We start from the raw sequence: 15,976 nt of genomic DNA on the forward strand, positions 1-15,976 counted from the left end.
TTATTAGAGCATCACCTTGCTAAATATGATGTTTTAAATTCAAATGACACTGCAATTTTAAGTTAATTGTTTGGATAAAGTTCACTGACATGGGTACATGCACATTTAAGTTTTAAGTCATTGCTGTCATGGAGCAGCAAGGGCCAGCTGCTCCCCAGGGTCCAGGGAATAGAGAAGAATAACATGAACAGTACGGGTGGACCCTTGCTGGCCAGAACCCAGCCCCACAGTACCTAAGCAAGGCAAGCCCAGAGATGATGGCCAGATTCTACCAAGATTCCAGATCATCAGGTAAATTTGCAGTGATGATACAGAGCCAACATTAAGCCAGGAAGTTAAACCACAGGTCAGAACCAGATCCAGTGATTGCCAAGCAAGTCCATGGTGATAAGGCAAGTCCAAGATCAGGCTGGGAAGTCAGTCTATGTTGTGTTGCCTGTGATTTGGCGGGGAGGGGGAGATTGTCGTGATATGGTGGGGATTACTCATATGAATTATGATAGTGTATTTCTCCAAAGTGGTGGATAAAGCCTTTGATGCCATCCCCTGCTTTAATGGTTTTTAAAATATCTTTCATGTGCTAGAGAAAAATTTAATTTTCAAATGCTTTAAATAGTGTTTCTCTTTTAAAAACTTTTTGTTGGAAATTTTTTCACTTTTAAAAAAGAGTTACCTTATTTCAGTGAATTCAACTGCACAGATCTGTAAATACCTTTTAAAATATTCTTGTTATGCATTCAAAATCATAGCTTTAACTCTTATTAGACCTTAGAGCATGTGCACCACTGTCCCTTTTCCCACTTGACCCTGAATGGACACATCTTAGCATTTTTTTGCAACAACTTCTTTAGCTGGAGAGGAACCACAGGTTTTCAGGGTCTCACTCAGATATAGCTTTGGGGAAAACTTCCACTTTTAAAGTGCACAAAGAAAAAATTCTGAGGTAGGAAAACTTCCATGTTCAAAAAAAGGGGAGGATAGGGAGGAGAACAAACTGAGGAGGGTGAGATATTTAGATGGGTTGTGGAAAATTAGGTTCATGAGCAGTGGGGGAATATGCATTGGCCAAAGACAAATGTTTGAATTCTGTAGCTCTTGCCTCCCTACAGAAATTATAAGAGATGTGTCAATGCACACAGGTTCCCTACCCTTTGTGTTTACCCTCTAAGGATCAGGCCTGGGATTATGTTTGTTTGAAGATATCATTAATGATGATCTTCACAAGGATGATCAAACTCTCCCTTTAATCTACAGTTCATAATAGTACTACATTTCAGTGCTTGTCATGGTTTAGCTGGCAGCTCAGCCTCACCCAGCCACTCGCTCACTCCCCCACCGGTGGGATGGGGGAGAGAATCAGAAGGGTAAAGCTCGTGGGTTGAGATAAGAACAGTTTAATAATTAAAATAATTAAGAAAAACCCAACAAAAATGCAATGGAAAGGAAAACAACGAGAGGTGCGAAGCCCGGCGGGAGGGGAGGAAGGGGAATGAACCACCAAAACAAACCACACACAACACAGCAACTCACCACCCACCAACCAAACACTGCCCCTTCCCAAGCTGCAACTGCCCCCCTTAATATACTGGTCATGGTGTCACATGGTATGGAATGAACATGCCATTGGCCAGTTGGGGTCAGCTGTCTTGGCTGTGGCCCTGCCCCTCCCAGCCTCCCGCCGATGTGGCAGAGCATGTGGCAGAGCGTGGGAAGCTGGAAAGGTACCCAACCCCCACGGTGAGGAGAATTAACCCCTTCTCAGCCAAAACTAGCACAGTGCTCTACTTCAAAGGACAACTGAGTAACAAAAGCTGTAGTGAAGATCTTCTGGTGACCCTCTGCTGAAAGGTCAAATTTGAGATTTCCCCTGCATGCACAGCTCAGAGAACCACAGTGGATGAATGCTGCACACATCAGGATTCTGGCTCTATAGAAAGACTGAAATTAATTGTGCTGCCCTATTAAAAGAGTGTTTGCATGAGAGGAAGTAGAGAGTTTAATAACTCAGTGAGAGCGTTTTCAATACATGCTTGTAGCATAATCAGAATTGTGGGAATCATGAATTTAAGTATGTGTGGATTTTGAATCTTAACTATTAAAAAGCTGAGGGTGTACTGAGTGTTTCTGCCCCTGGCTGATCTCTGCACAGCCACCTTCAGGAGAAGATACTGCTGCACACAACCTCTCATTCCCCCAGTGAGTAGCATTAAATGTGATGGTGAGAATATCAGCTCTGATCATCAGAAGCTGGGAGGGTGATGTATTGGGAATCACCCTACTTGCTCTCTGTTTATTACAGTTCTAGCACCTTTTACTAGCTTCTGTCATGTATTGAACCAGAATGGAGCTTGGTCTGACTGATTTATGTCTGCTTTTATATTCCTAGGCTCTGCTACTCTGTCTCACAAATCTGCCCCAACACTCTTATCTGCCCCAAATCTCTTCTTCCCATCCTGTTCACCTAATGAGTGGTTACATTTGCAAGGACACTTGCAATTATAGTCATGTAGAATTAACTCTGTCTGTATAGAAAGGGAATTTGCTTGTATTTCTTTGTTGGTCCAGTTTTAGCTCAGTAGATGGATTGCATACACAAATAGCAGATCTTGTTTCTTGTGTGGGTGGTATGTTACAAGCTGTTGACACATTGCCTGATGGTTTTTATTTCTTAAAACTTAATAAACATTCCCCTCTCCCCACAGAAGAGCGGGTTGTTCCCATTGAAGTTTGCCATTCCAAACTGTCAAAATACTTGCAGGGAGTTGTTTTCCGCTGTGATAAGTGTACCTTTACCTGCTCCAGTGGTGAGAGTTTGCAGCAACACATAGAGAAGCACAATGAACTTACACCTTACAAATGTCAACTCTGCTACTATGAGACCAAACACACAGAGGAGCTGGACACTCATCTTCGAGATGAGCACAAGGTAACATCCAAAGGGATTTAATTTGTAACAATCTACCTGCAAATGCTATATCTAGTTTATTTGCATGTCCACTCTGAATAGCCAGCCTGCATTTTTCTTCCAAAATTTGGAGAAGGGCCCTGTGCTGGACTTCAATTTCTCTCAAGTTCTGTATTTTTTCAGAAAAAAAAGCATTTGTATATATTGTAAGGTGTGGGGGTTTTTTTTAAGTTATGAAACAACATTAAAGCTGTATGATTCAGACACACTAGGACACAGGAGCTTCCAAAAGCATAAGATTGCTCTGGCAACTTGAGCAAAGTGACATGCCATGCATATTTTAATAACACAAGGCAGTACATTCCAGTTTACATTTAACAAGGGAAAGATAGGAGCTTGTTATATTTGCTGCTTTGGTGTTTGTGTGGAACCTTCTGAGCACAGATTTGATCCATACTTGGAAAAGTCATTAGAAAGCTTTCCACAGACTTCTGTCTGCTTTGGTTTTCTGTAGTTCTCAGCTGTGTTGCTGTGAGAGTAGCAAAATTCTAGAACTGAGGCATGTTTACAGAGGGGGGTTTTTTTGTCAGTTTGTGGGGAGGGAACTCATTGAATCCAACTATCAGGAGCTGAGCTGCCTGATTCTCACTAAAAACTTGTTCACACTTTGTTGACTAAACATTTCAGCCCCATCCCCCCAAAACAATTTGACAAAATGAGTGTCAAAAGTACCAGCAAAACTGACTGCATTTTAAAAAATAACACTGTGAACTTATGTTGGCTTAGTATGCTTGTCTCCCTTTATTGACCCTTATTGCTACTTGAGAATCTTTCTACAGTTTAACTGGTATCTGAGATGTTACACATCTCCCAGTGACCACAGCAAAGGGCCTAGGAGAGCCAAGAAACACTATTCCCCACCCCTCTGAGCATCAGGCTGGGAAGTTTTTCCCTCTGCTTGGGTCTCCTTTCTCTCCAATAAAACCCTGAAGTGATTACTCCCAGTAGTAAGGGTTATTTCCCCCCTATCTTTCGTTAACCATTTCTAAATGTTATCTGGCTAATTTTGTGCCCACTCTCTGGGCTCAAGTACATGATTGGCTTACTGCATCTTAAACAGTTTTTGTGCATGAGCTGAGTCTCAGTAAGCACCATGCATATGGCTGCCTTTGCTTAAATCTAACAGGTAACTTGTTAAGTCAGAGCATGTCAACACAGCTGTCAGTTCTATGAACATGATACTAGCACACTGCTGTATTTAGGGTAGCTTGCTATTTGCTGATATGCCACTGTGTGGTAGGTTGATCTTGGCTGGTAGGGAGAGGCCCACCCAGTCACTCTCACTCCCCCTCCTCAAACAGGACAGGGGGAGTGTTGTGGGTTAACCCTAGCGGGCAGCTCAGCCCCACACAGCCACTTGCTCACTCCCCCTCCAGTGAGATGGGGAGAGATTTGGAAGGATAAAAGTGCAAAAACTCGTGGGTTGAGATAAAGAGTTTAATAGGTAAAGCAAAAGCTGCACGCACAAGCAAAGCAAAATAAAGAATTCATTCCCGCCTTCCCATGGGCAGGCAGGTGTTCAGCCATCTCCAGGAAAGCCGGGCTCCATCACGTGTAACGGTTACTTATGCTCAGCAACAGCTAAAACATCCCTGTTTTTTTACTCACTCCTAACACTGCCATGCAGTGTTTTACCCTTTCTTAAATATATTATCATAGAGGCACCACCAGCTTTGCAGATTGGCTCAGCTTTAGCCAGCTGTGGGTCCATTACAGAGCTGGCTAGAATGGGCTCTGTCTGGCACAGGGCAGCTCCTGATCTCTTCTCACAGTATGCACTGGCTTAAGTTATATGTTTGTATTGGGTGGGCGTGGCGAGGTTTTTGTAGCAGGGAGGGGGGGAGCTGCAGGGGTGGCCTCTGTGGAGGGAGCTCAGGGGCTGCCCTGTGCCAGACAGAGATGGTTCCAGCCAGCTCAGTAATGGATCCACTGCTAGCCAAAGCTGAGCCCATGAGTGAAGCTGGTGGTGCCTCTGTGAAAACATATTTTAAAAAGGGCAGAAAATTATGGAGAGAGTAGGTGGGAATAGAACAAGGAAACTAAGAGGAGAAGAGAATCGGGGGGGAAACAACAGAGGAGTAGGAGGTGCTCCATGGTGGAGCAGACACTCTCGAAGGGTCTCCAGTCTATGGAGAACCCACACCAGGGCAGTTATTCCCCCATTTGATGCCCCCACCCCCAAATGTCCATAAGAACAGTTGATGACTTGGGCTCTGTCTGTCAAAGTGGTCACTAAGGTTCCTTCTTTTCACATATGAAGCTGAATAAAGCATTCACAAAGGATTTTTCTGCAGTGATGGCGTGCAATAGTGATGCCTTATCCTATTGGTTTTACACTCCCATGAAAGAAGGGATACAACAGAGTGCTTAGCATTGCTTAGATTTTTTACTTTCAATATCTCAAAATGAGGGAAGCTTCTCAAAGAAAAATAGGATCATTTTGAGAAGCAAAATGGAGAAATTTAGTATAGAAAAGGAAAGAAGAATCATTAACAGTGAAGGTAATTGTGTTTGAAGGGAAATGAGTATTAATTTGACTAGGTGCCTGATAAATTTCCCATTTCAGCTTATAGCTTTGTTGGTGGGTTGTTTTTTTTCAATAGTTGATGATGGTGGTTATCATTGACAAAACCATTTCTTTTAAGGTGAGTCGTAATTTTGAGCTGGTTGGAAGAGTTAACTTGGATCAGCTGGAACAAATGAAGGGGAAAACAGAGAGCTCCAGCAGTGATGAGGAAGAAAAAGAGTTAAGCCACAAGACTGAAAAGAGAGGTCAGTATAGTTGCTTTTTCTTTTATGCTGGATACTGCTATGGACCTTGCCAGTTCCATCAAGCAAGCTCAACTGTTGACTATACAGCAGATTCCACAGATTCCATAAGTCATGGAAGCTTGTCAATATGAGCAAAATGGAGCTTTTTGTCAAGACATTTCCTGCAGGAATTTTGTGTTTTTAATGCTTATGACAAGATTTCTGTTTAAGAAAACCAAATCATGCTCCAGAAAAAAATGCTATGAGAAAATACTAGTAACATCTGTGACTGTGCAGATAACATCTGTGAGGACTTAGAAAAATACATAAGTGGAGTATTTTAGTGGGCTGTCAGATTATTCTGTGTTGGTAACTCATGTTCAACTTCGCTGGTCGACGTACCAGTGAGGGATATAGTTCAGTGGCCAAGCTTATTTTGGGTCTATTGTCTGCCCGCTGTCTGCCCAGTGCTTACAAAGTATTCCTTCTCTCCTCTTTGTGAGAGTTGACCCTTTTGCCATCACTTTGGTCAGCAACTCTGAAGCCAGGGTAGTTCCATTCCTTACCTTCAAATCACTGTTCCAACTGTGTACTTTACATTTGTGCCTAAATTCACATCTATGAATAATCCCACTGAGTTCAGTAAGTCTTATTCATGTGTTTATTGTTCAGATGGTTAGCTGAGTAGGGATAAAGAAAGGTAGTTCTTGGTGAAGTGGACTGTGAGGGGGGTTTGTGTGGTTTTGTGTTTGTTTGGGGTTTTTTTGCCTTTAATATTAAAATCATTTCAGTGAAAATATTTGGTCCTGACTGGAATACTCCATGTGTTCTCACAATCTGCTCTATAGTGCATGACTTCATCAATCATAGAATCATTAAGGTCAGAAAAGATCTCTAGGATCATCAAATCCAACCTCCAACCCAGCACCCCCAGGCCTCCTAAACCATGTCCCAAAGTGCCACGTCTACATGTAATTTAAATATCCCCAGGGACAGTGACTCCCCCACCTCTCTGGGCAGCCTGTGCCAGGGCCTGACCGCTCTGGCAGGGAAGACATTTCCCCTCATCTCCAACCTAAACCTCCCCTGACGCAGCTTGAGGCCGTTTCCTCTCGTCCTGTCACTGGTGACTTGGGAGCAGAGACCAACTCCCCCCTCACTCCAGCCCCTCTCAGGCAGCTGCAGAGAGCGAGAAGGGCTCCCCTCAGCCCCCTCTTCTCCAGGCTAAACCCCCCCAGCTCCCTCAACCTCTCCTCATAAGACCTGCTCTCCAGACCTTTCACCAGCTTCATTGCCCTTCTTTGGACACACTAACTGAATGCAATATTTTTGCAATTCTTGTTCAACAGTAAAAGGAGCTTGATTTGAACTAACAACTGCAGTGAGCCTTGTAATGCCTAATCATCAGGTTCCAGGGGTCATCCAACCTCCTGATGCTGAGTGCAGGCTGCCAAGTTTCTATATACTTATAACTAAAAGCATGCTGCCATGTTTGCCTTTTTCCTTCTGAAAAACTGAAGTTCATTCAAGAGTTGTTCACAAACGAAAACATGTCTCCCCAGGTATTTTTAAACCTTTAAAAATTGATTTCTAGATTCACAAGCAGTTTACAGAACATGAAGGAGCCATTAACACTTCACTTTGAGTGTGACTGGTGATATCTTTATTTAATGAGGAAGAGAGTGAGTTAGATAGGAAACAATTTTTATTGAAAAGCACCCTCCATGAAATCTTTGTTAGCAGCCCTTAAAAGAAATCAGGAGAGGAGCAGGAAGAATGTTGATTTCACACATGTTCCAAAGTTTGATGTTATTAACTTTGCACCCTCATGTGGAAGTTTGTTCAAGTGTCTGTCCAGTGACCCTAAGAGTTTCAGAGCTGAAAGAATGAGCCTAATGCTTTGACTAGACCAGCTTCCCCTAACTTGCAGCTGTAGCAGACATTAATTAATGTTTTGGGTAGACCAGCAGCTAGAAAGGGATGAAGAGTCATGCTGTCTTTGTGAGGATTACATCAGCACTACACACAAGCACAGGTGCTGAAATGACCCTGGAAACCATGGTATTCAGACAGAGAAAAAGAAGATACTATCAGCTGAGCCTCATAAATCCCTATAATATCACAGAATCACACAGAATCCCAGGTTGGAAGGGACCTCAGGGATCATCTAGTCCAACCTTTCTAGGAAGAGCAGAGTCTAAACAAGATGGCCCAGCACCCTGTCCAGACGACTCTTGAAGGTGTCCAACATGGCCAAGTCAACCCCTTCCCTGGGGAGATTATTCCAATGGTTGACTGTCCTCACTGTGAAAAATTTCCCTCTCGTGTCCAATCGGAATCTCCCCAAGAGCAACTTGTGCCCATCCCCCGTGTCCTCTCCATGTGACTCCTTGTAAAAAGGGAGTCTCCATCTTCTTTGTAGCTACCCCTTAAGTACTGGTACGTGGTGATGAGATCCCCTCTGAGCCTCCTTTTCTCAAGGCTGAACAAACCCAGCTCTCCCAGCCTACCCTCGTATGGCAGTTTCCCAGTCCTTTGATCATCTTGGTGGCCCTTCTCTGGACCCCTTCCAGCCTGTCCACATCTTTTTTGTATAGAGGGGACCAGAACTGCACACAGTACTCCAGGTGTGGCCTGACAAGCGCTGAGTAGAGTGGGATAATGACTTCTTTCTCTCTGCTGGCGATGCCCTTTTTGATGCAACCCAGCATCCTGTTGGCCTTCTTGGCCACAGCAGCACACTGTTCGCTCATGTTGAGCTTTCTGTCCACCAGGACCCCCAGGTCCCTTTCCACAGAGCTGCTCTCCAGACAGGTGGATCCCAGCCTGTGCTGCACTCCTGGATTATGTTTTCCCAGGTGCATGACCTTACACTTTTCCTTGTTGAACTTCATAAGGTTCTTGCTGGCCCACTCCTCCAGCCTATCTAGATCTCCCTGCAGAGCAGCTCTCCCTTCTGGAGTGTCTACTTCCCCACCCAACTTGGTGTCATCAGCAAACTTCATCAGGCTACACTTGATGCCGTTGTCCAGATCACTTATAAAGATGTTGAATAACACTGGGCCCAATATCGATCCCTGGGGGACTCCACTAGTGACAGGTTGCCAGTTTGAGAAAGAGCTATTTACCACCACCCTTTGGGTGCGGCCTGTCAGCCAGGTCCCCACCCACTGCACAGACCACTTGTCTAGGCCATAACGCATCAATTTCTCCAGGAGGAGACTATGGGGGACCATATCAAAGGCCTTGGAGAAGTCCAGGTAAACAATGTCCACTGCTTGCCCCATGTCAACCAGGCAAGTCACTGTGTCATAGAAGGCCACCAGGTTTGTCAAGCATGATCTGCCTTTAGTGAAGCCATGTTGGCTTTTCCCAATCACGTGCTTCAATTGACTTGTGATGGCCCCCAGGAGGTTTCATTCCATAACTTTCCCAGGGATTGAAGTAAGGCTGATGGGCCTGTAGTTACCCGGATCCTCCCTCGAGCCTTTCTTGTACATAGGGGTAACACTTGCCTTCCTCCAGTCCTCTGGGACATTCTCCGTTCTCCATGACTTCTCGAAGATTATAGAGAGTGGCCTTGCGATGATGTCAGCCAGCTCTCTCAACACCCTCAGGTGGATGGTGTCAGGGCCCATTGATTTGTGGGGGTCAAGCTCCTGTAGTAATTCATATACTAACTCTTCCTTCACCGATGGTGGGTCGGTGTTTGGGTCAATTGGCAATTTTGTTCCCAAAGCCTGGGACCCTACAGTGCTGGTGAAGAAGGTGTTGAGGACCTCTGCCTTTTCATCATCATTGGTGACTGACTCTCCTTTTCCATTTAACAGTGGGCCTATGTTCTCCTTCTTTTTCTGCTTGTGGTTGACATGTCTGAAGAACCCTTTCTTGTTATTTTTCATATCTACAGCCAGTTTCAATTTGAGTTGGGCTTTTGCTTTTCTAACTGCATCTCTGCACACTCTGGCAATGCCCTTGTAGCTCTCGGCGGATAATTCTCCACTTCTGCATCTCTGGTATGCTTCCCTTTTGGATGTGAGTAGACCCAGGAGGTCATGGCTGAGCCAAGGGGGCCTCTTGCTCTGCTTACTTCCCTTTCCTTTGTAGGGGATAAATTGGCTTTGTGCTTCCAATAGAGAGTTCTTGAAGAACTCCCAGCTCTTACTAGCTCCTTTATCTTCCATGGAAGCCTCCCATTGAATCCCTCCCAATTGAGCCCTGAGTGCACTGAAGTTTGCTCTTCTAAAATCCAGAACCCTTGTCTTAGAGCTGACCTTCAGCACACTCAGCAGGGTCCCGAACTCCACAATATTATGATCACTGCAGCCAAGGCTATCACTAACCGAGATATTACAAAGCAGGCTTTCTCGGTTTGTGAATAGCAAGTCCAGCAGCGCCTCCTTCCTGGTTGGCACATCTAACATTTGTATCAGGAAACAGTCCTCTATGCATTCCAGGAACTTGGTGGATGACATGCGAGCTGCTGTATTGTTCTTCCAGCAGATGTCTGGGTAGTTGAAGTCACCCATCAGGACCAGGTTCTGTTGGTCAGAAGCTTGCTTTAGTGCCCCAAATGTCGCTTTGTTGGCTTCGTCACTCTACCATGGGAGAAAAAAAGAAGATAATTTAAATTGGCTTCAAGGTACTTGAGATTTTTCATATTTATCATGAAAATGTAAGAATACCATCTTCTGGGTTGGAGATTTAAATTTGCAGGGAGAAACAGATATAACTGCATTGTGTGATCAGTAATTAAGGTAGATATAATGTTTTAGCAATTTTGTTTATATTTTATTTTTTCACCTGCAGTCGTCTTTAATATCTGTGATTGGCTGAAAAATCTGTATTTAACTCTTCAAATGAATGATCTAAAAATCGTGCTTATTTCCCAAATTGTATTGCACTACTGTTCTTTCCCAGCTGCCCTTTAGAAGTGACAGTTGTTAATTTTTCTACTTTTCAGCTAATATCAGTTCTAATTTTTAATTTTTCTTTTTACTAGAGTGGATAAAAATATGGAAAGTCCTTATGCCATCTACCTTTATAAAAGTCCAAGTTCTATTGGCTTTATCTTTTGCAAAATGGTATATTGCACCTTATAGTGGTGGTCTTCAAGTGTCCAACTGACACAGGTGCTGAAGACATGGCTACATGGCTTGGGTGCAGTGTCACATGTTAACATCATCGTCTACTTGATATTCAGAAACAGCTTCCAATTAAAAAAAATTTTCACCCTATTAGGATAGGACTATACCCATGCGCGTAAATATTGTCCCTAACAGTAGCAAATGCTGTCACAGCTTTCAAATTGCACCAAACTGTAATGTATTATACCACTTGGATGCTTTTGGTCTTCATGGTGTTACCAGGAGGTGGGATTTACTTAGAGTGTATCTTCAGTCTCTGAGTATCTAGAAGGAAATGCTGGCTCAACACTCTGAAGTCCATGACATAGCCAGGATTTCTTCCTGTGAGTCAAGCTGTGGCCTAGATTGACAACTTAAGACTGACGTATGCTTGTCATGGTTTAACCCTGGCTGGCAACCAAGGACCACGCAGCCGCTTGCTCACTCCCCCTCCATTGGGATGGGGGAGAGAATCAGAAGGATAAAAGTGAGGTAACTCATGGGTTGAGATAAAGGCAGTTTAACAGGGAAAGCAAAAGCTGCACACGGAAGCAAAGCAAAACAAGGAATTAATTCACTCCTTCCCACGGGCAGGCAGGGGCTCAGCCATCGCCAGGAAAGCAGGGCTCCATCATGCGTAACAGTTACTTGGGAAGACAAATGCCATCACTCCGAATGTCTCCCCTTCCTTCTTCTTCCCAAAGTTTTTATTACTAAGCATGACATCATACGGTATGGAATATCCCATTGGTCAGTTGGGGTCACCTGTCCTGGCTGTGCCCCCTCCCAGCTTCTTGTGCACCCCCAGCCTGCTCGCTGGCAGGGCAGTATGAGAAGCAGAGAAGGCCTTGATGCTGTGTAAGCACTGTTCAGCAATAACTAAAATACCCCGTGTTATCAACACTGTTTTAGTTTACAAATCCAAAACACAGCCCCATACAGGCTGCTATGAAAAAAACTTTATTCTAGCCCCAGCCAAAACCAGTACAGAAAGGAAAGGAATGACTGGTTGATGGTAAAGGACAAAAGAAAATATTTGGACCTAGAAGGAAGAAGATGCGTGTGGAAAAAGATTAAGTTATTCATCTGGGGTACTCTAGGGAAAGAGTGTTCTTGCTAGAAGTTGCATCCCAGACAGACTGTCTGTCTCTACTGACCTTTATATCTTACTTTTAAAAGAAACCTGAATCTTTTTCTGTTTTTTTTCTTCAGTAGATAAAAATAAGTGTGCATGTGTGTTTGTGTGTGTAATGCAGGAAAAGCAAATGCAAGTCAGTTATCTATGCAATACGTTACCCCTCTTTTATAGACCCCAGGTAAGTGTACAGCCTGATTACTCTTTCTGGGAGGTAGTCTGAATTCACAGTCCAAAAACCCAAACTAATCAGGGACTCATGGGAAAGTAGGTGGGAATATATAATGTATTCAGAAGGGACAGCAGAATTTTTAGTGTAGTGCTTGTTAATGGAAATTATAAGTATAAATTCTCCCTATTCATTTGAGCAAAATAGGCTATGTCTGCACAGTCCTAGAATAAATTTCCTATTGTCTACTGTACTCTGGATTTGTTCTTGTACAGAAGAGCAGCTGTTGCCTCCAAAATTTCTACCCTCCGTAGGTATTGGTTTAGTCATGGTACAGAAGCAATGTGTTTCAGCTGTATTTATAAATTTGGACCATTTATATGGTATTAACTGTAGGAGTCAGATCCAGATGTAAATAGAACCCATGGCACTGACTTTCTTTTTGTTGCTCCTATCAGGAGGGGACCTTGCTTTGTTGTTGTTTAACTGCATAGTAAATCACTGATGTTAAGAAATATGAAATCATAGTCATTAAGGTTGGAAAAGACCTCTAGGATCATCAAGTCCAACCGTCAACCCATCAATACCATGTTTCCTAAACCATGCCCTGAAGTGCTGTGTCTACACGTCTTTTAAATACCTCCAGGGATGGTGACTCCACCACCTCTCTGGGCAGCCTGAGGGACCCCCAGCTCCCTCAGCCACTCCTCATAAGACCTGCTCTCCAGACCCTTCCCCAGCTTCGTTGCCCTTCTTTGGCCACGCTCCAGCACCTCAATGTCCTTGTACTGAGGGGCCCAAAACTGAGTGTTCTCTTATGGTTTTGCTTTCAAGCTGTTTCCAAACTAAACTCCCAGTGTTGGTTTTGACATAAATCCCCACAATCTCTTCACTTGTTCAAATACAAGGAACAATAAAACATCTCTGCAAACAGATAACAGACTTAAGATGGAGGATAAGATTTTTCAGCTGCAATGTGTGCTGTGACTTTTCAGGATGGCTCTGTAGCTTCTTGAAATCCTGGTCACTTCAGAGAACCTCAGTTTTCTTTTAGGTATTAATACAAAACCTTGGCTGTTCTTGTATGTGTCTAAGTGGGAAGCACTGCATTATTTTGAAAGTCCTGTGTCCCCCCACCCACCCCCCATTTCCATATTGTAGTTAATTGACCTTTTATGATAGTGGTGGTTATAGAATTTTCACACCTTGCATTTTTAGGATAGGGAGGACAATTTCAGAAATACCTACTTTTTTAAAGGATAAACTTTTGCTTCTTCAGGATATTTTTTCCTCCCTGAAGGGCAGCAGGGAAGATCAGATTATAATCATAAAGGTCCCTTCTTGGCCTGATGATCATGAATGTGCAGATAATTTTGTTCTCTCCCAGAGTCCATGATGTATCCTGACAGTGGAGCTCTGGAGAAGCGCTTTCCATGTGAGTTCTGTGGCCGATCATTTACAGAGGGCTTTGAGTGGGAACGACATGTGCTGAGGCATGGCATGTAAGTTGGTTTGCAGACTCCTTTGCATAACAGCCAAATGTAACAGTTGATCTTTGTGCATGTCCCCACCCATTCCTCCCTTCCCCCCCAAAAAACCCTGTAATGAAAGCAAACAGAGGGATATGACAGATTATTCTAACAAGGGAAGAATTCTGTCTAACACATTGTTGGATGCAATTATCAGATGTATTTACTCAACTAGATGCTTCTGTCTGTCCTGTTTGACCCAGGAACCCAGAAATCCAAGGTAACTGTTCTTTTTAAACCTGTACGTGAATAACTCCATATGTCCAAACACCCTTCCAGTTTCAGGTCTAGATCAGACCTGAAACTGAAAGAAACTTTTATCTACAGACAGCCAAGGGTTTCCAGAATACAGATCATTCCAGAAATTCCCTCTGTTTGGGAGTTAAAATCTAGTGTTATCAAATCCAAATGTAGCACATAAACGTTCTTTACTATAATCCTAAAGCCTAAACTTCATTTCAAGGTGAATACCAGTTTGTTGGTCCAAAATTAACATTAACTGAGTCTATTGTTGGTGTTTGCTTGCTAGTAGAGCAGCATGGAAATAGCAGTAAATTATATGGAATCTGGGTTTCTTTTGGCTTTGTCTCTTCCTTATTATTTCTCTTTAGCATGCTTGCAACTAAACTTGGCGTTCCAGTGCAAAGACTTATGTACAAATAAGTGTTAAGGGCTTCAAGTGAAGGAAAAATCTCAATAAGTGTGCTCTCTCCCCAAAAAAGCACACAGTGAAGTTAATAGCAAAGATCTTTTCCTTTCATGCTCATAAATATCACTCCATGCTGTGAAATAATAGACATCTCTGGAACATTCATTTTCCTTCTCTTGACAAAGAGCTGTTAAATAGAACAGATGTCTTTGCTAGCTAGTTTCTTCAAAGAGGAGATAGCCAGGATTACTGGCATGTGGAAGACATTTGAATGTAATATTGTAGCTAGGCTGTGGAGGGATAAAGGGTAAGAGAAAGTATTATTTCTTGTCTGTTTAAATAAAAGGACTTGAAATGTTGCAAACTTTAATAAGATTTATTGGTTTGTTAACTGTTTGGGAGAAGTACTCTCCCTATTTCCTTGTATCCAAAGCATGTTTGGATTGTAAAGGTTTCCATTTTCTGTTGCTTGGATTTTCAGGGCTCTGAATGAAAATAAGCAAGGGACCAGAGAGTACAGCAAACTGAAGGAGAACATGGAAAAGACTGTTAGTGCACTGAGCGTAGAAGAAAAGGAAAGCACTGAGAAAATGGTGGTGGACTTGTCCCACAACAGTGAAACTACAGTCAGTGTTGTAGCTACTGACAAACCTCTCCAAGAGACCTCAGAGGCCAAAAATGAATAAAAACTTGGTGTGATTCTAATAAACTTACTTGAACAGTGGTGAAATGGGAAGGGATGGGCAGGTGGGGTGGGCAGAAGGAAGAAACAAAGCTGCTTTTAGGAATGAATGATCTATTTTCAAAGCACTGGTACCTATGTGTGTGTATATTAAAGTTATTTAAATGATGGAATAAGTGGTTCCATTATATCACTGCATCTTTTATTCTGGGTCTTGACAATGGGAAGTTACATTCATATTGGACTAATGAAACAACTCCCTGCATCTCTACATTACAATGTGCTTTGCAGCAGAGACTTACATTGTTTGCAAACAGAAGCATAACGAGCATGGTTGGGGGGGGGGCTGTAACTTTTCAACATGCAACTTTTGGTGTGTTTTTCTAATTTCAATGCATTATGATTTTCCAGATTGAATGCAACTGCTTTAGAAAAGAAAACAAAAGCAAGACAGAAACTGCTTTGCTTAAAACAACCACCTGTTTCCTAATACCTCAAAATTAACAAAGGGACACCTCTGCATTTGTTAGTACTACCTGTTGTCATTACAATTAAAGTAGAGAGACTGCTGGGCAAGGTGGTGAAAGGAGGAAGAAACAAAGTTTTAAAGAAAGGAAAACAAATTGTGCTTAAAATCCCACTGTGGATTTTATTTCTTAAAATACTGTGATTTTTAAAATTATTTTAGTAAATACAAAAAATTAATAACAAGAGAGTCTTTAATTTCTAGATAATGGTTGGTGAATTGCCATCCTTTATTCCAGGTAAGCTGTTTGTTAGTATTCAACTATAATTTTTCTATTGGATAGTTTTAATGTGACTGATTGTGTGGTTTTGCTTGCCATATGTTTATTTCCTATAAGCTTGAACTGTTGCAAAAAATGACACAATTAACTTTCTCATGCAAAATGAGTGGTGGTGTTATTTTTTTCCAGAGGGGAGGGGGGAAGGGAAAAGGGTTCCTGTGAAT

The 15,976-nt window shown here is 42.7% G+C and overlaps 1 protein-coding gene across 4 annotated transcripts in view; it reads left to right on the forward strand.

The window, feature by feature from the left end:
- The window catches only part of LOC135310998 (zinc finger protein 462-like), a 77,944-nt gene extending 62,246 nt beyond the window's left edge, over positions 1-15,698 (forward strand). For all 4 annotated transcript variants that reach the window (XM_064440141.1, XM_064440144.1, XM_064440142.1 and 1 more), the window contains 4 exons: positions 2,703-2,926; positions 5,611-5,737; positions 13,534-13,648; positions 14,806-15,698. In XM_064440141.1, coding sequence (XP_064296211.1) covers positions 2,703-2,926; positions 5,611-5,737; positions 13,534-13,648; positions 14,806-15,010 — 671 coding nt within the window. In that variant the 3' untranslated portion in view covers positions 15,011-15,698. The remainder of the gene's footprint in view (positions 1-2,702; positions 2,927-5,610; positions 5,738-13,533; positions 13,649-14,805) is intronic.
- The last annotated feature ends 278 nt before the right edge of the window (positions 15,699-15,976 follow it).

The sequence above is a fragment of the Phalacrocorax carbo genome, unplaced genomic scaffold (assembly GCF_963921805.1).
Source record: "Phalacrocorax carbo unplaced genomic scaffold, bPhaCar2.1 SCAFFOLD_159, whole genome shotgun sequence".
Lineage (NCBI taxonomy): Eukaryota > Metazoa > Chordata > Aves > Suliformes > Phalacrocoracidae > Phalacrocorax > Phalacrocorax carbo.